The 23,154-nt window shown below is 50.6% G+C and overlaps 9 protein-coding genes across 9 annotated transcripts; 5 read left to right on the plus strand and 4 right to left on the minus strand.

The window, feature by feature from the left end:
* Positions 1 to 40: 40 nt before the first annotated feature.
* CI109_103221 (uncharacterized protein) lies at positions 41 to 2,152 on the plus strand (the record flags this gene model as incomplete). Its single annotated transcript, XM_032001606.1, has 8 exons — positions 41 to 119; positions 266 to 614; positions 823 to 898; positions 981 to 1,268; positions 1,368 to 1,474; positions 1,535 to 1,576; positions 1,632 to 1,915; positions 1,977 to 2,152. 8 exons carry the CDS (start codon positions 41 to 43, stop codon positions 2,150 to 2,152), a joined length of 1,401 nt encoding a protein of 466 aa, XP_031864496.1.
* Positions 2,153 to 2,336: 184 nt separating this feature from the next.
* Positions 2,337 to 5,689, plus strand: CI109_103222 (uncharacterized protein; the record flags this gene model as incomplete). Its single annotated transcript, XM_032001607.2, has 11 exons — positions 2,337 to 2,339; positions 2,563 to 2,868; positions 2,964 to 3,317; positions 3,377 to 3,412; positions 3,470 to 3,608; positions 3,668 to 4,320; positions 4,380 to 4,700; positions 4,755 to 4,826; positions 4,882 to 4,974; positions 5,035 to 5,103; positions 5,189 to 5,689. The coding sequence occupies 11 exons, from the start codon at positions 2,337 to 2,339 to the stop codon at positions 5,687 to 5,689; spliced, it is 2,547 nt and encodes an 848-aa protein (XP_031864497.2).
* Positions 5,690 to 6,072: 383 nt separating this feature from the next.
* On the minus strand, positions 6,073 to 8,327 carry CI109_103223 (branched-chain amino acid aminotransferase; the record flags this gene model as incomplete). Its single annotated transcript, XM_032001608.1, has 13 exons — positions 6,073 to 6,223; positions 6,280 to 6,459; positions 6,534 to 6,594; positions 6,660 to 6,705; positions 6,760 to 6,853; positions 6,919 to 7,025; positions 7,087 to 7,166; positions 7,219 to 7,315; positions 7,382 to 7,405; positions 7,468 to 7,552; positions 7,685 to 7,739; positions 7,812 to 7,959; positions 8,133 to 8,327. The coding sequence occupies 13 exons, from the start codon at positions 8,325 to 8,327 to the stop codon at positions 6,073 to 6,075; spliced, it is 1,323 nt and encodes a 440-aa protein (XP_031864498.1).
* A 372-nt stretch (positions 8,328 to 8,699) lies between these two features.
* Positions 8,700 to 10,617, minus strand: CI109_103224 (uncharacterized protein; the record flags this gene model as incomplete). Its single annotated transcript, XM_065967260.1, has 6 exons — positions 8,700 to 8,759; positions 8,827 to 8,956; positions 9,160 to 9,464; positions 9,620 to 9,915; positions 10,129 to 10,281; positions 10,479 to 10,617. 6 exons carry the CDS (start codon positions 10,615 to 10,617, stop codon positions 8,700 to 8,702), a joined length of 1,083 nt encoding a protein of 360 aa, XP_065823332.1.
* Positions 10,618 to 11,079: 462 nt separating this feature from the next.
* On the minus strand, positions 11,080 to 13,186 carry CI109_103225 (uncharacterized protein; the record flags this gene model as incomplete). The annotated part of the gene is made up of 3 exons (XM_032001610.1): positions 11,080 to 12,744; positions 12,807 to 12,957; positions 13,038 to 13,186. 3 exons carry the CDS (start codon positions 13,184 to 13,186, stop codon positions 11,080 to 11,082), a joined length of 1,965 nt encoding a protein of 654 aa, XP_031864500.1.
* Positions 13,187 to 14,552: 1,366 nt separating this feature from the next.
* On the minus strand, positions 14,553 to 16,779 carry CI109_103226 (uncharacterized protein; the record flags this gene model as incomplete). The annotated part of the gene is made up of 8 exons (XM_065967261.1): positions 14,553 to 14,982; positions 15,034 to 15,139; positions 15,194 to 15,307; positions 15,357 to 15,921; positions 15,988 to 16,281; positions 16,382 to 16,453; positions 16,522 to 16,533; positions 16,735 to 16,779. The coding sequence occupies 8 exons, from the start codon at positions 16,777 to 16,779 to the stop codon at positions 14,553 to 14,555; spliced, it is 1,638 nt and encodes a 545-aa protein (XP_065823333.1).
* Positions 16,780 to 17,248: 469 nt separating this feature from the next.
* On the plus strand, positions 17,249 to 19,861 carry CI109_103227 (phosphoribosylamine-glycine ligase; the record flags this gene model as incomplete). Its single annotated transcript, XM_032001612.1, has 4 exons — positions 17,249 to 18,104; positions 18,170 to 18,321; positions 18,377 to 18,518; positions 18,579 to 19,861. The coding sequence occupies 4 exons, from the start codon at positions 17,249 to 17,251 to the stop codon at positions 19,859 to 19,861; spliced, it is 2,433 nt and encodes an 810-aa protein (XP_031864502.1).
* Positions 19,862 to 20,243: 382 nt separating this feature from the next.
* Positions 20,244 to 21,300, plus strand: CI109_103228 (uncharacterized protein; the record flags this gene model as incomplete). Its single annotated transcript, XM_032001613.2, has 3 exons — positions 20,244 to 20,686; positions 20,750 to 20,843; positions 21,019 to 21,300. The coding sequence occupies 3 exons, from the start codon at positions 20,244 to 20,246 to the stop codon at positions 21,298 to 21,300; spliced, it is 819 nt and encodes a 272-aa protein (XP_031864503.2).
* Positions 21,301 to 21,815: 515 nt separating this feature from the next.
* CI109_103229 (glycine cleavage system H protein) lies at positions 21,816 to 22,968 on the plus strand (the record flags this gene model as incomplete). Its single annotated transcript, XM_032001614.1, has 4 exons — positions 21,816 to 21,930; positions 22,193 to 22,339; positions 22,619 to 22,750; positions 22,877 to 22,968. The coding sequence occupies 4 exons, from the start codon at positions 21,816 to 21,818 to the stop codon at positions 22,966 to 22,968; spliced, it is 486 nt and encodes a 161-aa protein (XP_031864504.1).
* Between the last annotated feature and the right edge of the window lie 186 nt (positions 22,969 to 23,154).

The raw sequence follows: 23,154 nt of genomic DNA on the forward strand, positions 1-23,154 counted from the left end.
CAGAGTCGAGAGATCATTATAGTTGTCGAAAAGACGCGCCATGGCTCAGTTGTTCGTTGGGACGTTTGTGGATACGCCAAAGGCTGGTATATTGCGTATTAGACGTGATCATTTGCTAGGTGAGTGCGAGTTCGTGGATAAACTGCAGTACTTCTACGTTCTCACCTCAAGATCGTGATGTTTCCTGGAGCTGCTCTTATCTCTCCAGTGGTTGCTGCCCTCGTTTATCCACAAGACATCTTAGCTGACTTATCGCTCCTATCAGGCGTATCTTCCGAAGGCTATATTACCCACATCTCCCCTCTCTCCTCTCCCGAATCTCAATCCCTCCTCTCCTCCTCCTCTACTAACCCGCCCATCAACCTCGGCCCATTCTCATTCCTCCTCCCTACATTCTCCGATCTCCATCTCCACGCTCCGCAATACCTCTATGCCGGGACAGGACTCGATCTACCCCTGATGGAATGGCTAGAGAGATATGCCTATAGAGCAGAAGAGAGAATAGATAGTGATCCGAAATTGGCAGAGAGGGTTTATGGCAAATTGGTAGAGAGGTTGATAGAGGGGGGGACGGGGATGGTTACGTTCTTTGGAAGTATTGGCGTCGAGGCAAAGTGAGTGTATGGGACGTGATACTGCTATGACATCGTGGGTATGTGGGAGAGAGATGCTGGAGACGAGCGACATTTGGTGCTGAGTAAAGATCACGGCAAGTGATAGCGTGAAGTGGAGGCCTGATGCACTGCGATGGTGCTAGAGGAGAACTTACAGCAGAAAAGGGGTCTTGGTGCAGATAGCTGACTTCTTTTGCCTCCTTCACAGCCTGATCCTCGCGAAGAAGATGCAAGAAGCGGGTTTGAGAGGTTTCATCGGTAAACTTTCGATGGACCAGTCACCGGTGAGTTTCCTCCTGTTCATTTCACGAGGTAGCTTGGTCACGCTGTAATATCCGCTGATACCAACCCCCTCACTTCTCGCAGCGCGCAACATACGGCGAGCCTTCCGCCGAATACTCGCTCAAATCTATCACCTCCTTCATTGACTCTCTCGAATCGTACACATCGACTTTCCCCCCACATCTCCGATTCGTCGAACCCATCATCACACCAAGATTCATCCCTGTTTGCTCGGATGAGCTTCTCGTCGGTCTTGAGAAACTGGGGAAGGAGAGAGGTGTCAGGGTGCAGAGCCATATGTGTGAAGGGAGAGATCAGATTGATATGGTGTACAAAAGTAGAGGGGAGAAGGATCAGCTGGTCTTCGACAAGGTGGGTTCGGGCACCGACTCGGAGTAATCACATTACTCGCTTTGCGGTAGCTGTGACATGACTCATAAGGGTCGAGTGCTGATAATCTTGACGATACAGCTTGGATTGCTTGGTCCAAAGACATTGCAAGCTCACGTCACATACCTCGATGAGGAGATGATACCTCTCGTCAAGGATAGACAGGTCACAATGGCGCATTGTCCACTGTGAGTACCCTGATCACCGCCCAATAGCGCCTTGGACGTATCTGACCACATCCATTTTAGGTCTAACGCATACATGTCCGAGAAGCAATTCCCTCTGCGAGAGTGAGTTTGCCAAATGTCTACATCGGCTGCCACAGAAGCTAACTTCTCCTCGCAGAGCACTTGATGAGGATCTTTCCGTCGGTCTCGGTACAGATATCGCAGGCGGCTACTCACCCTCCATACAAGTCCAAATGAGACAAGCTGTGGTCATTGCTCGACTTCGAGAAGGAGCACGATGCGAGTCCTTAGGTTGTTCATTCGGTACAAGTCATGAGAAGGGTGGGAAAAATCTGAGAGTGGATTGGACAGAAGCGCTTTACGTCGCGACTCGGGGTGGAAAGAAAGGTATGGGGATGGGTGGAGCTCTAGAAGTTGGTATGGAGTTTGACGTGCAACTGAGTAAGTGTCACAGAGTGTTTCAAGACATATGGGAAAGTTTCTGATGCATCAATTCTTGTAGTCGAGCTTGCGGGAGAAACTACACCAGGTGGTACCGGACCTCTGGATCTCTTCGACCTGGAAAAAGGGAAAGAACTCGACGAGGCAGGATGGAAAGAAGCTATTGAGAGATGGTGGAGCAATGGTGATGAGAGGAATAGAAGGGGAATGTGGATACAGGGTAGAAAAGTGGCATGATTGGGTGTGTTCCGATCTCAATGGCATAGTATGGATGATCTGCAACTTTGGTGTTGTACAAGATCGCAGTCATACAGACGGGTACTTGCTAGTATCGTCCAGATCAACTAACAGTACTATGTACGCCCTACCCTACTGATACGAGGCTCAAAGGACCTAGCCTCGTGTCGCTCTCATTGATGACATGGTCCGTGCGCAGGGGGGAAACAGCTGACTCAACTGATTTCGATCCAAGCTTGCTTGGAGCACTCACCATTCTCCTTCTCTTCCTCTTTCTCTTGTCTTTCTTCCATCGTCTTCGCCTCACCTTCTACGCTGATTGTTAATCTAGCTAATCTGCGTCTACCTATACTGACCACCATCACCCTCTGACCTCCTACTGACTGAAAACAACGTCTCGGTGATCCCAGATCCACACTGCACTCCTCCACCCTTCCAAGGAACGGACCATCATACCGAACATGTCTTCCTCGCCAATCTCCACCCTATCTTCTCGTTCCTCGCGAACACGTAAACCAGCTCAACATTTCGGCTCTTTCGTCGATAGCGATACGATCGATCATTCGGACGGAGATGATCAAGCCTTCGACGAAGAGGAAGATGATGATGATGATGAGAGTTTCGAGCTGGCCGGTGGAAACCGTAGAGGAAAGGATGGGAGAGATGACGAGGACGAGGAAGAAGATGAGGAGGAAGAGGAGAGTGAAGAGCATGTGGTATGTGATTCGTCTTTCTGCCCATATCGAATCTGTGTCGGCACACCATATCATAAAGAGGATAGCCGAGCTGACGTGAGCTTGCTTTCCTTTAGAGAAAGCCAACAAGCCGAAGCTGGAGAGCATCAACTTCATCATCCAAACAAACGCAATCGAAGTCAGCGTCCAGAGGCCAGACGGCAGCAGCCCTCACTACGAAGAGCAAGAAAGACGATGAGAAGAAGATCAAGACCAAACCCGTAGTAGCTAAGAAAATTGAACTCAAACCTGCTGGTAAGAAGTTAGAACTCAAGTCTGCCTCGGCAGCAACAAAGAAAGGCAAATCGAAAGGAGTGGAAGAAACAGTGGAAGACGAAGAGGAAGAGGAAGAGGCTGAAGAGACTGAGAAGGAAGATGGGGAAGATGACGTGAGCAAGAAAGACAAGAATGCTCCTACTTCCAAGAACAAGGTGAGCTGTACCTTTATGTGATTTCCCCGCAGTCATTGGTTGAGCTCATTGGTTGCCAGAGCGACGAAAAAGCCAAAGTGGAGCTCAAGTCAAAGGTAGGTTGATCTGACTTTTCAACTAGTCGTCCAGAATACATGCTGAAGGGTGTTCAGTCCGCCACAACATCGACTGGCAAGGCGCCAGTCGCAAAGAAGGGTTTAATGAAGGAGAAGAAGCCAGCATCTCCCGCTGCCTCGGATGAGGAGGCGGACAATGGATCTTCCGATGAGGATGTAGAAGAAGAAGTGGTGCGTGTTCGATCTACACATACCTATCCAGGTTGACCACATTTGCTGAATACGACTAATCAGCAGGTCGAGGCAACCGAGACGATTCCGAAGAAGAGGAGGCTGCTTCTCCGAAGAAGAACGCTGCACCTATCAAGCCCAAACCCCTTCTTGCACCTTCAAAGTCCAAAATCCCTCTCGCCAAGCCCGTCAGTGCACTTTCCAAACCGAGTGGCGAAAGACCAAAACCGAAGAACAGGATCCTTCTCGCTCCTGCCAAATCTCCCGCTGTCGTTCCGGCCAGGGCAATCAAGCCCTCGTCCTCTGCCACGAGTAAAGGGAAGTTCCAGCCGCTCAAGAAAAAGGAGGAAGTTCCAGCGAAGTCGGCCGTCGAGAAGAAAGCAGCAACGAACAAAAAGGCGGTGGGCAAGAAGAAGGCAGAGACTGAAGAAGAGGAACAGGAACAAGGTGGTGAAGCTGAGGTGGAAGACGAGGAGAAGTCAGGAGATGAGGGGAAGAAACCTGCAACCAAGAAGGGTGTCGTGAAGAAAGCTGCCCTGGTCACGAAAGACCTACCGCAGAAGAAGACAGCCGCAACGAAAAAGGTAGCTGTCAGCAAGACGGCTGCAAACACCAAGGCGAAGAAGAACGCTGTGGCTGAACATGAGGACGAGGAGGTGGAAAAAGCTGTCGAAGATGAGGAAGCCAAATCCAATGACGAGATGGAAGTGGACCGGGTGAGTAATCTGCATGACAGTTAGCCTCAGCAGTCATTGAAGCTGATGAGACGAGCTAGCCAAGTGACCTCGGACCAAAGGATCCAGAAATGGAGACCAATGACCCGAAGGATGAAGGCGATGTTCCCTCGACAGAGCATCCCCCTGCTCGTTCGCCAAAGGTCTCTCCAACGACTGCTAGTGACGACGAGAGGAAGCGTGACACTCCCGTCAAGAGCAGTGGCGAACAGAAGAAGGATCTTACACAAGTAGAGTCGAAGGCGAACCAAGTGACTCCCAAGAGGGGTATGATGAACGCCAAGCCAGCCAAAACCAGGGCGAAAGCCGCCCTAACAGGCGAGGAAAGCGAAGAAGAACAAGAGGAAGTTGAGGTCGCAAATGTGAGTGTTTGTGCATATCCAACTGTGGTCCAGTTGATCTAATAATCTTGTTAGAAGGCAGACGAGGCTATCGCCCAAGAAGGCGAACAAGTCGACGTCGACATGGCAGAAGAATCTAATGCAAATGTGGGTTAACATCATCCCCTTGGCCTAAAGCTGACCCGGATCACTTTCTTCGCAGCCTTTTGGAAGCCAGCAGACTCTGTCATCCGAGGAACAAGAGCAGGTGGAGCCATGGACGTCGAACCATGTAGAGATGGCAGAAGATGCGCCCGTAAGTGGAAAAGCTACGATTTCCAATTGGATGCAGTTCAGATAGTCGTCCACTGTTCAGGCAAGTCTGCCCGAGGAAAGTCAAGTGCCCTCGCCGCTGCGAGCCATTCCTACCAAGGCAAAGTCGGCTGTGAGTCCAATGCAGATCTAACTCGTAACAAGAACGACTGTTTACATCCCGACACTGATCAAGGAGTGTTCAATCTCACTCGCAGATCAAACGAAAGCTCTCTTCCCAAGCGTCCGACGCCGAGTCCACCCCGTCCCCCACACCTAAGAAGAAGTCCGCTCCTGCTCCAGCCCAAAAGATCACTCCCTCTCAACGAGGTCATATCATCTCCGCGTTTCTCGTTACGACCTTCACCAGGACAGTGAATTTCAAGCCTATTGCGGATTCGTCGAACCCCGCTCCTAAACTCGCAAGACATTGGCGTGAAGTCCTAGGTCCAGATCTCAAGAGGTATTTCTCAGGTCCAGGCAATGGCGGGTCCACGCCAAAGAAGAAGAAGACCGCCGCCGCTGCCGCCGGATCGCCGGATAGATCGGTGAATAAGGAGATGAAGCAGAAGATCTGGGAAGTGGTTCATAAGGCCTACGACAAGGTGGATTGGGCTGGTATCGAGAAAGAGTGTGGGGAGGAAGTGGGGATCACAAAGCTCAAAAGACACTTTGGAGATGTCATGGTGAAAGAGGGGAACGAGTTTATCGAGGGGTAACTAGGGAGTCATCCAACCCACATGTCGTACTCTGCTTCAACGCAAACACCGTACCATATTCGTGCTTTAGTGAACGTTTAGATTCACATCGTACTTTGATTTCGCTTATCACCTTTGTTCGATACGGTATTTAACATCATTTCGTCCATGACTTCGTCCTGTTTTCTTTCCTCGTCAAACATTATCGCGTTTACCTACTGCTATCATTTACAAGTTCAACATCATACGCCGTTCGTCATAAGCCATCACGAGAACCATATGCATGCTGTAAATACAACGATAGCTACCAGATCCCAGTTTAACAAGAATCCTCTATTCCTCCGCCTAATCTCGTTGACTACATATTACTGCTTTTTCGACTTATCTCAGACGGACGGAGGCGCTTAGGCCTTGCCCTCGCTTGCGATGACCGACCATGGGTGGTCGATCTCACCAGTCTGGATGGCAACCAATCGGTCCAAGATACCCTTGGCGATGGGTCCAAGACCTTCAGGTCCAGTAGGGATAGCAATGTCCCTTCCTTCGTAGCCGATCCTACAGAACGATATTCAGCACAGTACCTCCTTACACGTAGATCTGTTCAAACTCACTTGTCAACAGCAGAGACGATGGCAGCGGTACCGGTACCGAACACTTCGAAGAGAGTTCCGTTCTTCTCAGCCTCCACCAAATCAGCCATGATCAACTTTCGCTCAGTGACCACGAGCTTCTCAGGAAGACCAGGCAAGACCTCCTTGCCGTCAGCGTGATCTTGAGCGAGTCGGAGAGCGCTGAAAGGAGCGACGTTTGTCAGTTTCACCTCGAAACCCACTGAGCCCTCTGCATCTGCAGAAGTACGACTTACGAGTCTCGAACGACACCGGGGAGAATCATGTCACCCAAAGGAGGAGTAACAAGCTCGACACCTGATTGTGAACGGAAAAGGTTAGTTTAAGCTTTTGTATGATAGAAGGCTTCGAGCAGTACTCACTTCCATCGGGCTTCTTAAAGGCAGCGAACAAGTTCATGGTTCCGACCTGTTCCATCATCGGTCAGTTCACCAAAGTCGGATGGAGTTACGAACCACTTACCTCGGTCAAAGCGTGGTCCTCGCCGTAGAGCCACAAGTTCTGACTGTATCCCTCTTTGGCCGCCTCAGCTTGGGGCACGACACCGGGTGCGTAGCTACGTTGAGAGGCAAGTCAGCTAGAACACCATGACCCTGATCTGATCCTGGTAGCTGTACTCACTTGGCACCGAGCTTGTAACCACCGGTACCACCTGGAGCGGCTCGGACAAATTTGGTCGTAGCGAGAAGTTGTACAGGCTTGAAGCCGGAGGCGTAGTATGGACCAACCTGGACAAATGCGCGCGTCAATTGTCAGAATTCAGTGTGCATAGCTGGAATGGAAACTTACAGGAGAACAGATGACGAACAACAATGCGTCGCTGGAGGGTCCTACACCGAGAGCGTTTTGTGTACCAATCAATGTTGGTCCTGGAATAGCTCGTCAGCTAGTGATGTGTACAATCTGGACAACATAGCTCACGGATATACAAGGAGTAACCCTTCTCCTGTGGGATCCATTCAGAGTCGAGTACAACAAGTTTCTTGATGAGCTCTGTGAGGGCCTCGCCGTCGAAAGTCTGGTGAGGATCCACAAATGTCAATCAACCGCGCATCGAGGCTAGACAAGCACAAGAAACACGTACGGGCAAAGCAATACGGGCAGCACTCTACGAGTGGAGAGTATGAGTAAGCGGTCATCGTAAAATCAAGGGCAGCGAGTATTACTCACCCTGTTCATCCTAGCCATGTTCATATCGGGTCTGAACAATCTGACGGTACCGTCTTCCTGTCGGTAGGCTTTCATTCCTTCAAACCTAAACCATGGTACAGTTATCAGCACCTTCATCTCCTCATAAAGTTTGGTTTTCCTTGAGCCGCATTGCATTGAATCGAACAAGAGGGGTGCAACGCTTTCCGTCCGAGTCCAAGGACGATTGGGGACTTACAATGTGAAAGCGTAATGGAATACAGTAGACGAAGGGTCGAGTTCCAATGGACCATCTAAAAGAGGAAGTAACGTTAAGACATGCATTCCTTCACGAAATCCTATGCGTTCTGAACTGCTACACTCACAAGGCTTGATGATGGGTGTTCCCCAGCCGCTCGCGCTCGACCAGGGGATAGTGAGCATATGATCGGTAAAAGTCTTGCCGAAAATGAGCTTGGAGTTTGGTAATCTTGTCTTGGGCGATTGAGTATTTTGGATCTGCAATGATGATGCCTGTGTGGGGGACAGGAAGCAAAGATGATCAGCTCGAATGTTCCGATTTAGGGTCATATACGAATGTCGAGACGACCATGTCTTGGTTGAGCTCGTGTGCAGACTCGGTTCCTCGATGGAAACGTCGCTGAGCGACGTGGATGGGAAAGATACCAGCGCGCAGAAGGACTCACGTCGATATCTGGGATCTGGATGATTTCACCAGTCATCACATCCCTCATGGGTTGAGGAGCTTTCTTGTATCCTCTAATCTGTTGACTGGCCAACAAAGGTCGTGCGAGCGAGCTCGCGCTGCTGGTAGCCGGTGCATTGCGAGTAAGACTCGCGAGGCGGGGCAAGGTTCTAAGCGGGGAGAGACGGGAAGCCATCGTGCTTGATGATTTTGATTTATTGTGAATAGAAGAGAGAAAGAGAAGAAGAGGTATTAGAGACTGGGTTATATCACTTGAGCATGAGCGGATTGACGATAGCTTCGAGTCACATCGCATCACAATTCCGATGTCCAATCCGACCACGTGAAATCTTTATCTTACGGCCGACAACGCGGCTTCTTTCAGTTGATTGCTGAATAACAGTATCTAATAATAAGTTTATCTACTTGTGCTCGAGTCGAATCTGTTTATACATGCATGATGCAAACTGATAAGGAGTACACTAGGGAGGAATAGCGCGATAAAGTCGACTCGATGATATCATGCTTTGTAAGACGTTTCATCGCCATGCGAGAATGGAAGGCACTCTTATTGTCCTGGGACAAAAACGGTCTTTGCAACCTTGTTCTTCTCAAACAATTCGTAATACTACAACCACAAACGCACTGTATCAGCAGTAGACCACCCTGTATGTGATGTCAGGACCTAGCCTCACCTCTGCAGCCTGTGTGAAGCCCACTTTATGCTCTATAAAGCTCTTGAACACCTCTTGGTTCTCGGCCAGCACTTCCAGAGCGGGTTGGTAAAAGGTTCGAACGGAACATCGTCCGAATTGCATCTTGACGCTGTGTGAACATCAAGGAGTCAGCTCAACGTGGGGTCACAATCGCTCCTTACTCTCTCACCACCTCACCCCCGAGTATGTGCGTTACTTCCCCATCCCCCTCATCATACCTGCTCGGCCAGAACCTCTACTGTGCACGGCTCTGGCCGTGGTCGTCTTCTTTCCCCCAGATCGAGATTGCGTTTCGGCTCCATCCTCACTTACTTCTTATCGTACAGCAGACCCCCGTTGATGGTCAAATCTTTCGAATGCACACCAACACTACTGACTGCGCCGTAGGGTCTTACCAACTCCAAAGCGCTATACAAAGCACTAGGATGTCCCACAATTTCCAAAACGGCATCTGCGCCTCTCCCCTCTGTCGCTTTCAGGACGGCAGGACCAAGTTCAGAGGAAGGAAGGGCGATGGCGCCATGTTTCTCGGCGAGAGAGAGTCGGGAGGTGGTGAGGTCGGTTGCGTAGACGGTGCCGAACAGTGTCTTGGCCGAGGAGATGGCGCAGAGGCCGACCTGGGGGGTGAACTCATCAATATATGATCTCCTTTGGATACGTGTGTTAGAATCTTCGCCAGACATCTTCGTCTTGATGGACTAGATCCGCAGGAAGTATAGAAATGCGAAGGAGTACAAGCAGTGTGATCAGGTACAGAATGAACACCACTCACTGGTCCACATCCAATAACCACACATACTCCCTTCTGCTCACCCTTCCCACCCCTCTCTCCACCTCCCATATCTAACAACTTCCACGCGTTCCAAGCCGCACTATATCCAGTGGGCAAGATGTCCGCCATGAGCAACATGAGTTCGTCTGGTAGGTCTTTCGGTTTACGAGCTAGACATGAGGACGCGAGTGGGATTCGGACGTATTGCGCTTGACAGCCGGGGAGAGAGGGTGTGCCGAATAGTTGGGAAGAGGAGCATCGGGCTGTGTGACCTGCTAGACAGTAGTAGCAAGCGCCTGGGGCGGGGACCGAATGAGGGGCCAGGAGGAGCAGAGGGACGAGTACGAGGATTGTCAGAACGGGGAAGAGGGGCGAGCGATGAGAGCAAGGACGATGGGTATATCGTCAGCACACTCATCACATACGCGAAGGTGAAGCACTCGTGTGACGACAAGCAAGCTCCACCTGACCTGCACACACGAAGTGGATATTCCAGACTGCCAACTCACCACACGAAACTGTAAATGGAACAGCGACCACTTCCCCTATTTCAAACCCTTTCACTGCAGCACCTTTCTGCACGATAGTGCCTACCACCTCGTGTCCCATGATATAATCCTTGCCCGCATCTTCGTGTCCTCGATATAAGTGCAGATCGGAACCTAGACACGCCCAAGATGGGGAATCAGTACTGCCGACTCAGAGTTGCAAATCTGGGATCTGGCGTCTGGCGATATACGGCACGGCATCTACAACTCAACAAATGGAGTGAAACGTGAAAGAGAAAGTTGACAAAGACGGTAGTCGGGGAAGTAAGGTGATATGATAGGAAGATAAGATGGCGGAGCGCTATACTCACCACACAGTCCTGCCAAGTGTACTTTTACGATAACATCATCCTCCTTTTCCAACTTTGGCGTAGGTACACGCTCCAACGCTACCTCGTAAGGTTTCTTGAAGATAATCGCCTCCATGTCAGTAGGTAATTCGCTGGACATATTGGATCAGAAATGCGCGTGTTGAGTTCAGGAGTGTTTCTTGCTTCGAAGTTGACGGCTTGTTAAGTATCTTGCGTGTTCTCACAACAGAATGATGGTCGTTGAGGTTTGACCAAGCAAGTGTCCTCAGATGAAATGAGTAGCGCAGCAACAGATCAGGTCATGAATGGATGGGATGTCCGGTACGATAGCCGGACAACATCAGTGTCCGTCGGACCACAGTGACACGCGATTGACCCTGATTCGGGCGAGGGTTTGTAACTTACCGTAGACAACAGCGTCTCGGGTGTAACGAGTCCAGATCAGAAATACCTTGTCAAGAGACGCAGCTGCACGTAGGAAATGTGCAACGGATAGAACAGATGCAAATACATCATTCATTGTGTCATATCATATCATATCATATCGTATCATGTCTGTACCTGTACCAAGAACACAGGTCCGTCCTGGCCGTCCTGAAGATCACTTCCTTCCGTTCTCACTGTACTCGCTCATACCTCTCACTTCCCTTGGCAGAGTCGCACTTGGCAATTCTGCCATATCATCCTCGTTGGGAGAGACGAATGGGAAACTGCCCAATAACGAATCTGCTACAGAAGCTTGTGTTTCTGGTCTCGCTTTAGTCCTCGTTACAACCTCATTGTCTGATCCAGAGGGTGGTGGTGGTCTATACGATGGAGGTGGTGGTCTGGAAACATGGTGGTCTAGTGTCACTGTCGAAGTCGACTGTGGTAGACCCTGTCCAGGACGTTGAGCGATGAAAGGCGATTGTGGAGCTTGGGGCGAAGAGAGATACTCTTCCATGTTCGTTAGGGGAGGTAAAGGTGGGTGTTGATCAGATGATCCTGGAGGGATCATGGGGAAAGCGCCAAGAACGGAATCGGCAAACGATTTCGATGAACCAACACTTCCCCGAGCAGGACCCGAAGCAACTGATTGTCGTGATTGTTGAGGGTATTGTTGAGCGTATCCTTGTCCCGGTTGTGGACTTCCAACCGAAATGGCAGAAGCGAGATATCTTCCCGTACCCATCGTGCTAACACTATCCCGGTACGCCAGACTGCCCATGGAGAATCTCAGATCTCCTTGAGCACCCGCACTGACCGGCTCAGCAGCTCTCAGTCCTTCTTCCTCATCATCATCGAACCCTGATCCTCCATATCCCCGCTGCGTTCTTATGGGCGTCAAAGTCCGAGCTCCCAATCCTGATCCTGATGCCTCTCCACCACTCGCCGCGAGATGCAAGTCGGACGCATAACTTGCCGAAGTCGGGCTGACAGCAGAGGGAGGTTCCAGCCCTCTCTCCGCGGGATGTAACTGATCTTGGGATGATTGTCCAACACCGCCAGCCTTTCCTATCACTTCCATAATGTGTTGACCTTGACCGCCGTTCCCTCCGAATTGGATCATCTCGGCTTGTTGTAATCGACCAACCTGTACTTGTTTAGAGGTGACAATCTTTGGTGCATCTTGATTCACATCCGATTGACCAGACCAGTATGATGGAGCAGCCGAATTGCCAGATAAGAAAGAGTCTCGATATCGATCGGTAGACATGGTTGGAGAACGAAGTTCCGAGTCAGCACCGTGTTTCTGTTGTCCTGGCGGATTGAGTCTCAGATCGAGATCAGGAGATCGAGCAGGTCGTTGAGGAGCGCCAGCGTTGGGTTTGAACAGGTTTTGTCGTGCTTCGTTCAACCTCGCTGCAGCGCTTTGGCCTCCCGCTCCACCTGGTGGCAACTGTTTTGACAAAGCTTCGTCGGATTTGGAAGGCGGGATCCATTGGATCGGGATTATGTTCGCAGTACCTCCCGAGCCCATTGTCGAGATGCTCTGTCGGTCTGAGAACGGGTCGCCCTTCTGATCATTTCCAACGTGGATTGTACCGACATTCTGGTTATATACTCGGATGGTGGCTCCGTTCTCGTCGTAATATTCAGCGTTGACAGGGGCATGGGGAAGCGGCGAACGAGGTCGAGTCGCCGACGGAGGAGGAGCACGGATTGATGAATGGCGTGATTGTGCGGAACCTGGTGCAGGTGAGCCAGATCGAGAGAGTTGGAACCCGGCTGATTCCGCTTTACGTGCTCGTTGAGCCAATTCTTCCAACCGAGCAAGATCGCGTCTCTGCAAATGAGGACTCTAAATCAGATCTGCGATCTACTGCGAGGAGAGATGCGACGACTCACCTTCTTCTTCCGGAGCCACCAGAACAACACCAGACTCGCAATGACTAAGACCGCCACGACTGGTCCTGCAATAACACCAGGGTTCACGCTGCTCGACGAAGAGCTCGAAGAGCCCTTGATACATTGGATAGCTGCGCATTGGTTGCACGTTCTGCGACAAGCAGGAGGGATGTTAGTGAATAGCAAGCGGAATGAGATGGATGGTGAGTTGAAGTGTAGGACGAGACTTACCTCGAGGTAAGAATACATTTCTCCCCTTTTGCACAGTTACATGTCGGCGTGGAGCTATCGCATGAGACACAAGTATCTCTTGGATAGAGAGTATCCAGCCGGGGCGCCGAGGAGGCGAATCGACGGGGGTGGAGAGTGTCAGGGTGCATTGTGGGTCGGGGTTCGCCCTCGTGCTGATCGAAGAAGAGGCGGTTCAGATGGGTGTCGTTCAGTAGTAGTCGCTCTGATCTTCCAGGAGGGGATAGTCGGTCCAGCCGATTATGTTTCGTTACCGCTTCACTCGTTGTAAATGATTGAATCGATCCTAAATGAGTGTGATGTCGTCTGATTCCTCTACTGCTTATTGGTACTATCGTAGTACGATGCGTCAAACTCGTAGTTGGTTCAAACGCGCAAGAGAAGTAGTCCAAAACTCCACGAGCAAAGGACCAGAGCTTGGAGTGACCGCAGTGAACGGGTGTGGGTGTCAAAGGAGGTGGTTGAGGTTGCCGAGGAGATCAAAGGACGATTGTCGAAAAGAGTAGTATTTGTGCGGTAAGGGAGAGTCGTTTGCGCTTGAGCTAGTATCGTATGTCGAGTAGATGAAGGTGTCAAAATCGAGTAATGTTATGACTTCCAGCAGCCCGAATGAGCTGACGAGATCGATGGTAGGACTGTCCTTAAGAGTCCAGACTATCTTGTTGCGATTGCACAGCAATCAGAGACCGTCTACCCGATGTCAATCTTCGATGTTCGAAAAGCGATCAAAGCGTTACACAAACTTCCAGTCGAAAAGCGTTCGTCGTCCTTTGACTGCGAGAGTCGGATCTCGATATATGTATGTATGACGAGTCGATGTGTGTCGGTACGAAGAATCTGTAGACGGGGAGGGACCTGCCCTTTGTATGTATGTCTGTATATATATGTGCAGATGAAAACAAGATGAAGAAGAAGAAGGAGATGGAGATGGAGTACACAAAGCTGTTATTGGGTCAAAGCGCAGTTCCAAGGAGGGATTGATTACGTGGGAAGTTGTTACCGCACAATTGAAAAAGTAACAGATGTCGACGCGACTTGTCTTTTTGGCTTTTCTCGTAGTACGTATCGCTGCTACTACTTCAAAAGAAGATAGATATGACCTTTACATATTGATATGCAAGACTGCTACGCAACTGTGAATGACAGATCCTCATACCTGCTCGCTCCACCACCATACTACCACCGACGCGAGTGGTCGATCATTATACTTATGCTCGGTTGTATCGCCAGAGTCTAGACCCGAGTCGGACCTACCACCCTCGCCCTGAGAGGAATGTTAATGGAGGCATAAGCGCCCTCAAAGTCAAAAAGTGCTTTCTGCTTGCATTATACGCGTCATGATACTGTAGATCTGTTGCATTCCATTATCAAAAATCACTGGGCTATGTTTCATCTTTCACCGTCCTTGCTACGCCATCTCGATTCCTCAGATGCATTATCACCAAGCAGATTACTGATCAGGGGCGAACATGACATCAGCTCTTCATACGTTCCATATCAGATACGTTTACTCACAGTGATGACATCAGGCTTGTCCCTCTTGGTGTACTCCTTCAACTTGCTCACGTCCAACGCGACCTCGATAAGAGGTTTCAAGCCGACCTGAGCGTCCAAGCCATATTCACTCTCGTTCTGACTGTACTTCTCAACGTACAACCTAACGGTCGCGCCTGAAGAACCGGTACCGGAAAGTCGGAAGATGATCCTGCTACCATCGGCAAACTTGATGTACAAGCCTTGCTTGGTGGAGACGGAACCGTCGATGGGGTCAGTGTAGGCAAAGTCGTCGGCCTCGGCAACCTTGAAAGAGGTGTCGGAAGAGGTGGCCTTGAGCTCAGAACCAACGAAGTCGGAAGAAGCGAACAGCTTTCGGAGGTTGTCCATCAAGGCTTCGGCACCCTCAGAGTCGACTTGTTCGTAGTCGTATCTATGCTGGGGGTCAGTCGTGTTTCACAAGTATACGCGAATGACAACTTACCTGGAGAAGAAGCTTCGTCCGTACTTCTTCCAGTGCTTCATGAGGACATCGTTAATGCCGGATCCAGCCTTCTCCTTGTTGGCAGCAGCAAGAATAGAGAGCCAGGCTGAGCTGTTATCAGCTTACGTTCTCCTTCATGCTGACCAATCGCGTCACTCACCAACAATAGCCCAGACACCGTCCTTCTCACGGATGTGGTCGGAACCGGTACCGAAGGACTCCTCACCACAGATGGACAATCGTCCGGCGTCCATCAAGTTACCGAAGAACTTCCCTGTTGTATGGTCAGCTTCAATCCATTGCGCTATGACTGAGATACTCACATCCAGTAGGAACCTCGAAGACTTCAAGACCCTTGGCCTTGGCGACGATGTCGATAGCACCACTGGTGGGCATACTCCTGGCAAGACCCTTAACACCGCTCTTGAAGTAGGGGATAGCCTTCTCAGCCCAGTCGGCGATGATAGCAACACTGTCTGAGGGAGTGACGAAAGCGCCAGCACCGTAGATCATGTTCCTGTCACCATCACCGTCGGAGGCGGCACCGAACTCAATCTGCTCCTTCTCAACTCGAGCGACAAGGTCGTGGGCGTAAGTGAGGTTAGGATCGGGGTGAGATCCACCAAAGTCGGGTTTGGGAATACAGTTCTGAATAGATGACTCGTCCAAGCCAAGCTCGTCGACAAAGATGGCTCGGCCGTAAGGGCCAGTGACACCGTTCAGAGCGTCGAAGAGGACAGTAGGTTTGGGAGAAGTGGTGTGGAGCCAGTTCTTGATCATGTCAAAGTCGAAGATGGACTTCAAAAGCTGGATGTAGTGGGAGACGGGGTCGACGATGGTGACCTTGAGAGGACCGTGTTGGAACTCGCCAGTCTTGGAGAGGTCGAGCTAAAATAAAACATCCGTCTTGTAAATATTTGCCCTACTTGGGCGGTAAAAATGGAAAATACTCACGTCGGGGAGCTGAACCAACTTGTACTCCTTGATGTCCTCTGTGATCTTGTGGATACTGTTAGTGACCTCCTCGGGAGCGGGTCCACCATTGGAGATGTTGAACTTGATACCAAAGTCCTCATCGGGACCACCAGGGTTGTGAGAAGCGGTGAGGAGGATACCACCATCGGTCTTGAGGGCTCGAATGAGAGCGGAAACGGCAGGGGTGGAAAGAATGGCATCCTGACCAAGGATAACGTGTTTGATACCGTTACCGGCGGCAATTCGAAGGATGATTTGAGAAGCTTCGGGAGACTATTTCGATGACAGATCAGTTGCGCTTCTCTGCATTGACGAAGTCGAAGCGGCCGCAGGACAGTCATGGGGTACATTGACTGTAGTGTGAAACACTCACGAAGTATCGGCCGTCACCTCCAAGAACGATAGTCTTGCCCTCTGAACCACCGGGCATGGCGGAGAAGGTGGCCTGAACAAAGTTCTCGGTGTAGTGCTCTTGCTGGAAGACCTTGACCTTCTTTCGAAGACCAGATGTACCAGGCTTTTGGCCTGCAGTGGACAAAAGATGTCAGCGATATGAAAAGGCAGCTTCCGCACAGCCATTTTGAGTCGCCGGAACAGGATGGGTGAGCGCTCAAGGGGATAGGGGACAGCACAATAGCAGTGATGTTCTGCTTCGCTCCTTGCTACCCGCGGCATTGCGCTTGGACACTGCCGCAAACGCAGATTGGGAGTGAAGAGGACACTCACCAGAGTAGGGTTTTGTTTGAACAGTAACGATGTCGGACCTGCCATGAGGAGTCAGCGCTGTACAATGCAGATACCCCAAGCTAGAAGGAGATCAGTAGCTCACATGTTGGATATTTGTATGGGTTGTGAGTCGGAAAGAGGAAAGAATACAATGAAGAATGATGTGATATGCGGGTTGGGGGTGGTGCTGGTGTTGGTGGTGTGTGTGAGTGTCCGGCCAGTGACGTTGAACTGTGTGGTGTCTGCTGTATTCAGGGGGACCCGCAATTGTATAACCACGTTGTTGCTGGTTCATAACCGCCCCCTCCCGAATGATTTATTGCCGAATGTGGCACCTCTGACTCGCACTCAAAGATAATAAATGGTTGATTATTTCAGAATCAGAAAAGTCTAAAACCATATCATATCGTACGGTGCGTGCACCACAACCCTCTTTATCTTTTGGTCCATACCAACCCCTTCGTCATATCGAGACCTACTTCGGCAGGTCCGACTGACTACAACCTCAATCAACATGGCGTCCGAACTCACCGCTTTTCCTCCTCCCTCTTCCGACATCTCGGTCCTTCTCCTTGGTGCCGGTGGTCGAGAACACGCCTTGGCTTTCAAACTCGCTCAATCTAAGCGAGTCTCCAAGGTATTCGTCTGCCCCGGAAACGGCGGTACGGCCTTGATGGGCGGGAAAGTATCCAACCTTTCTCTTCCATGGGGAGCTCCTCCTGCTTTCGCTTCTGTCGTCGACTGGGCGAAGAGCAACTCGATTGATCTGGTCGTACCTGGACCGGAACAACCGCTTGTTGATGGTGTCGAACTCGCTTTCCGAAAAGTCGGTATCCCAGTCTTCGGCCCCTCACCCGCCGCAGCGCTTTTGGAAGGTTCCAAATCTCTCTCCAAGGAATTCATGGCCCGACATGTGATCCCTACTGCCCAGTTCCGCTCTTTCGTTTCCTCGCAATACAAGGAAGCGGTCGAGTACGTTCAGTCAAATCCTTTCCCCTCTGGACGAGTGGTCATCAAAGCTTCAGGTCTCGCAGCGGGCAAAGGTGTCCTCATTCCCGAGACCAACGAAGAGGCGTTGGAGGCTTTGAAGAGCGTCATGGTGGACAAGGAGTTTGGAGATGCTGGAGATGAAGTCGTTGTGGAAGAGTACCTTACCGGACCAGAGATCAGCGTCTTGGCGTTCAGCGATGGTTACACGATCGTTCCCATGCCTGCCGCTCAGGATCATAAGAGGATAGGAGAGGGGGACACTGGTCTCAACACGGGTGGTATGGGTGCTTATGCCCCTGCTCCCGTTGCGACTAAGGAGATCATGGAGAGCTGTGTCAAGGACGCGTTGGAGCCCACTATCAGGGGAATGAGAGCAGATGGTGAGTCAGCGATTTGACCAAGCTTTACACAAGGTAGTCGACTAATGAAATGAGTGACGTGACAGGCCACCCCTTCGTTGGCATGTTGTTCACCGGATTCATGATCACCCCGGAAGGACCTAAAGTCCTGGAGTACAACGTACGATTCGGAGATCCCGAGACTCAGGCTTTGATGCTTTTGTTGGATGACGAAACAGATCTTGCCGAGGTCATGCTTGTGAGTCGTGCAACATTCTCACACCTTTATCCGCCAACATTGACACGCGTTACAGGCTTGTGTGGAGCGAAGGCTCGATTCCGTCAAGCTTGGCTACAAGGAAGGTTACGCCGTTTCCGTTGTCCTCGCGTCCGAAGGATACCCTGGTTCTTACCCCAAGGGTGTGGCCATGACCATCAACCCTGAGATGCCCTCTGGTGAGCTTGGGTCAATCTCATGTTATGCGATCAATTTAGCTGACGGCATCCTTTGCTCAGGTGTCCAAGTCTTCCATGCTGGTACTACTATCAAGGACAACACCGGTGTCACTGACGGTGGTCGAGTCCTCGCTGTCTGTGCATCTGCCTCTACTCTTCGAGAAGCCGTCGACTTGGCGTACCAAGGTGTCGACCAGATTTCCTTCGCCGGCAAGACCTACCGACGGGATATCGCCTACAGAGCTCTCGCTGCTGCTCCTGTCCCTGCTTCTTCCGCTCCCAACACTGGCGGTCTCACCTACGCCGCCGCCGGTGTCGATGTTGATGCCGGTAACGATCTCGTCGAGTTGATCAAGCCTGTCGTGAAGACCACTCGACGACCCGGTGCCGACTCCGTTATCGGTGGATTCGGAGGTGCTTTCGACTTGTCCGCTGCTGGTTATGCGGACCCGATCCTCGTCTCCGGTACCGATGGTGTTGGAACCAAGCTTCGTGTTGCCCTCGATGCCGGCAAACACTCTACTGTCGGTATTGATCTCGTCGCGATGAGCGTCAACGACTTGATCGTCCAAGGTGCTGAACCTCTCTACTTCCTCGATTACTATGCCTGTTCCAAACTCGACGTTCCTGTCGCAGCCGATGTTGTCACCGGTATCGCTGAGGGATGTCTTCAAGCTGGATGTGCCTTGATCGGCGGTGAGACCGCAGAGATGCCGGGGATGTACCACGGCGACGATTACGATCTTGCCGGTTTCGCTGTCGGTGCTGTTGAGCGGAGTCAAATCCTTCCTACACCCGATATCAAGGCCGGTGACGCCATCATCGGTCTCACATCTTCCGGTCCTCACTCGAACGGTTTCTCCTTGATCCGAAAGATCGTCTCCCTCGCCAACCTTTCATTACACGAGACAGCTCCTTGGGATTCTTCGTTGACCGTTGGAGATTCGCTCTTGACCCCAACAAAGATCTACATCAAACCTCTGTTACCGGGTATCAAGACCGGTTTGTTCAAGGGAATGTCCCACATCACCGGCGGTGGATTCACCGAGAACATCCCAAGAATCTTCGATTCATCTTCCAGTCTCGGTGTGAAGATCGACTTGACCACCTACCAATTGCCTCAAATATGGAAATGGTTGATGGAGACTGGGAATGTCGAGGCGAAGGAGATGGTGCGAACATTCAACTGTGGTGTTGGTATGGTCATCATTGTCGCCCAAGAAAAGGTAGAAGCGGCACTGAAGAGTATCAGAGAGAATGGAGAGGGCGACGCTTTCGTCATCGGTGAAGTTGTGGAGGGCAAGGGTGTCGCGTACGTTGGGTTGGAAGGCTTCGGTCAGTAGTGGCAAGGAGGCCATAAAAGGGTTGTGTGTAATTAGACGGTTTGGGATTTTGTCACATATGCATAATGTTTGTTTGGATTTACTGTTCGTTCAGCTTCTCTTCGTCGTCTCATCGCATGATCTGTCGTATTGAGTTCAGGAGTTGAAATACATGAACGATCATGGTTAAGGTAGAGGGGGGGTGGTGTCATAACGCCGCAATTTTCCGGCAGGTTACAGGTCGACGGGATCAAATATGCTTCGTCAGAGCTGGGTCTCTCGCTGCTTGCTGTTGTTACTTGGTCAGTCTAGTAACATCACTTCTTCTTCCACCAACAAGACACATCTTTCTCTCAGCTTTGATCATCGCTTCCCATACCCTAGATCCCGACTGCACCACAAAATGTCGCAAGCACATAGACCAACATGGAATCCTACGCAAGGACGAGAGACCAAAGCTGGTTCTCAACAAATCTCCAAACTTTCCCTGGCGGCACATACAAAGTTGAAATTCCGTCAACCTGGTCAAACCAACACTTCTGACGTCTTGCGTCGGGATTTGAAAGCGGAGTTGGCAGCTGCTGAGAGAACTGCCTTGGAGAAGAAGAGGAAACAACAGGGTCTACCACCTTTACCGCCTTTACAGACGACGAATGATACGTTGAGGATCGGGGATGGAGGGGAAGATGAGGAGGTCAGGAAGAGAAGAAAGGTCTTGGAAGAAGCGGCGGATTTGGATAAAGATGATGAGAGTGACGAGGAGGAGACGAATGGTAAAGTCGATAAAGGCAAAGGGAAGGCAGTGGGCGATGATGATGACGAGGATGAGGACGATGACGATGACGAGTGAGTATGGTTTGGTGTGATCACTCGTTGTAACGCGACAATTGGAGCTGACGAATGCTGCAGCGATTCGGACTCGGACGACGAGGATGATACCGCCGCGTTGATGGCTGAGCTGGCGAAGATCAAGCAGGAGCGAGCAGAGGAGAAGGCTAGACTGGTGAGTGGTGGTTCGCTAATTTGATTTCCCGACTCCGTTCCCTCCTTAGCAAGAACTTTGCCTCGCAACTCGCTTAATGTCTAGCTGTTTGACTTGCTCAACAAGCTCAGTTGAGAGTGTTTTCTGTGTCGTGACATGCTAATCATATCATGTTTGCCGTTTGTCTCGTTCGCAGGACGCTGAAGCCTCCGCATCCGCTGCTATATCCCGAGAATCAGAAATCGCTACCGGAAACCCTTTACTCAACTTACAAGCTGCACTCGGTCAATCTCCAGGTACACCTGCATCTTCCACAACCACAAATACGACAAGCTCGACGTTTGCCGTGAAAAGACGTTGGGACGATGATTTGATCTTCAAGAATCAGGCGGTGGGACATGACGATAAGCCGAAAAAGGGAGAGTTTGTCAACGACTTGCTGAGAAGTGAATTCCACAAGAAGTTTATGCACAAGTGAGTGGGAACGTGTTTCTAACTTTTGCCAAGTTATGAGAAGCAGAGGAAGAAGCGGTGGGAGAAGGGGAGACAAAGTTGAGTGATGAGACTTGGAGATGCTGATATCTCACTGTAATAGGTTCATCAAGTAATAGTGCTCAAAACACTCGAGAAGAAGGGAGAGGAGAGAAGATCGCTTATGGTCTATGTACATTGTTATTGTCATGCATATATCTACACATTACAGTCTGCTCCATGCTCGTTACAAATATAGCCAAGAGGAATGAACCAATTCACTCCATCCAATCTGAAGTCGCATCAGGGACCGACCCACTGAGAGATAGTGAATCCGCGGGTCTTTTCCAATAATAATCTATTGATTTTCCAATCTCAACAACACCCCTTGACGACCATAGTATAAGGGAAACTGGTTCTCCCTCGTCTTGATCTCTATCAAAGTACTCCCTATCTCTTATATTCTCCCCGCACCCTCATCTCCATCTCTATACACAGCCCCCGCGCACCCGTCAGTTCAGTATGCTCTCCGCTCTGCGTCCTCTTGCTAGACCCGCTACCGGCGCTTTCCGTAATCTCGCGTCGGTCAAGTCTACCACTCAAACATTGAGATTCTCGGCCGTGCGATTCGTCTCTAGTGGGTTGTTGTTGTCCTTCCAACCTGCACTGAAGAAGAAGTAGCTCACGTATTATTCTGACTCGCTCCTTGCCCTGCTGTATGCTATTGTCCAATCGGACTTCCGCGCTCCGTCTATCTGTCCCACCGCACCGCATCATCTCAACATTCCTTATCTTCCCTACTATCCCCTTTCCTCCAATCCATCATTCCATAATTTCATTATACCTTCCTCTCATTCATTCGGTCTCTTTCTTTCCATTGGCCTACGTATGACCCGCAGCCCGATACACAACCGATCACGAATGGGTCTCCTTCGACTCCAACACCAACATTGGCACTGTCGGAATCACAGATTATGCTCAAAAGGCTTTAGGTGATGTTGTCTTTGTGGAACTTCCAGCACAGGGGAATGAGATTGCCCAGGGAGGTGAGTTCTTCTTTGCTTCTGACTTTACGAGTAGTGAAATCTGAGAGGAGTGGTGAGGGTGTGAGGCGATGGGCTAGCTAGTGAGGGCGGACTCATCACATCAAGGAGCTTGCCAGGTGCCAGAGGAGGAGTCGAGTCGAGGAATCAACCTAGCATGCCTCAATATTGAATTGTACAGCTGACACCTTTTGTCCTCCTCCTCCTCCTCCTGTCCTCGCCTTCACTCCTTCTCGATCTCACGAATCTCGCTAAACGACCCACCCACTCACCCACCCACAGACTCCATTGGCGCCGTCGAATCTGTCAAAGCCGCTTCTGACATCTACGCCCCCGTCTCCGGTGTGATCGACGAGATCAACGAGACCCTCGCGGACCAACCTGGATTATTGAACAAGGCTCCCCAGGGTGATGGTGAGTCTGTTTGAACACACCTTTCATCTTCCCATCTTCTCCTTCCTCTGGCTTTGCCTCTGGGTCTGTCCCTCTAGCACTTATTGGAAGTCGCAAGCTGACCATGGAGACACTCTCCGTACCTAGGCTGGTTGTGCAAGGTCAAGCTCTCTGACCCTGCAGAGTTCGAAGCATTGCTCGAAGCTGATGCTTACAAAGCTCATTGTGAGGGTGCATAAACGTTGTCGTAGTATATATAGGCTATATCAAACATTGTGTCTTTCATGCAGACTTCAGAAAGGGAATTGATATCCTAGTCGGATCCATACCATACTCATCTACTACAGATTGATGCGCGCAACAACAATCATGCTTACTGACGTCGACACAAATGCCCATATGTTACATGCAAGTTTCATCTATTG

The sequence above is a fragment of the Kwoniella shandongensis genome, chromosome 5 (genome assembly GCF_008629635.2).
Source record: "Kwoniella shandongensis chromosome 5, complete sequence".
NCBI lineage: Eukaryota > Fungi > Basidiomycota > Tremellomycetes > Tremellales > Cryptococcaceae > Kwoniella > Kwoniella shandongensis.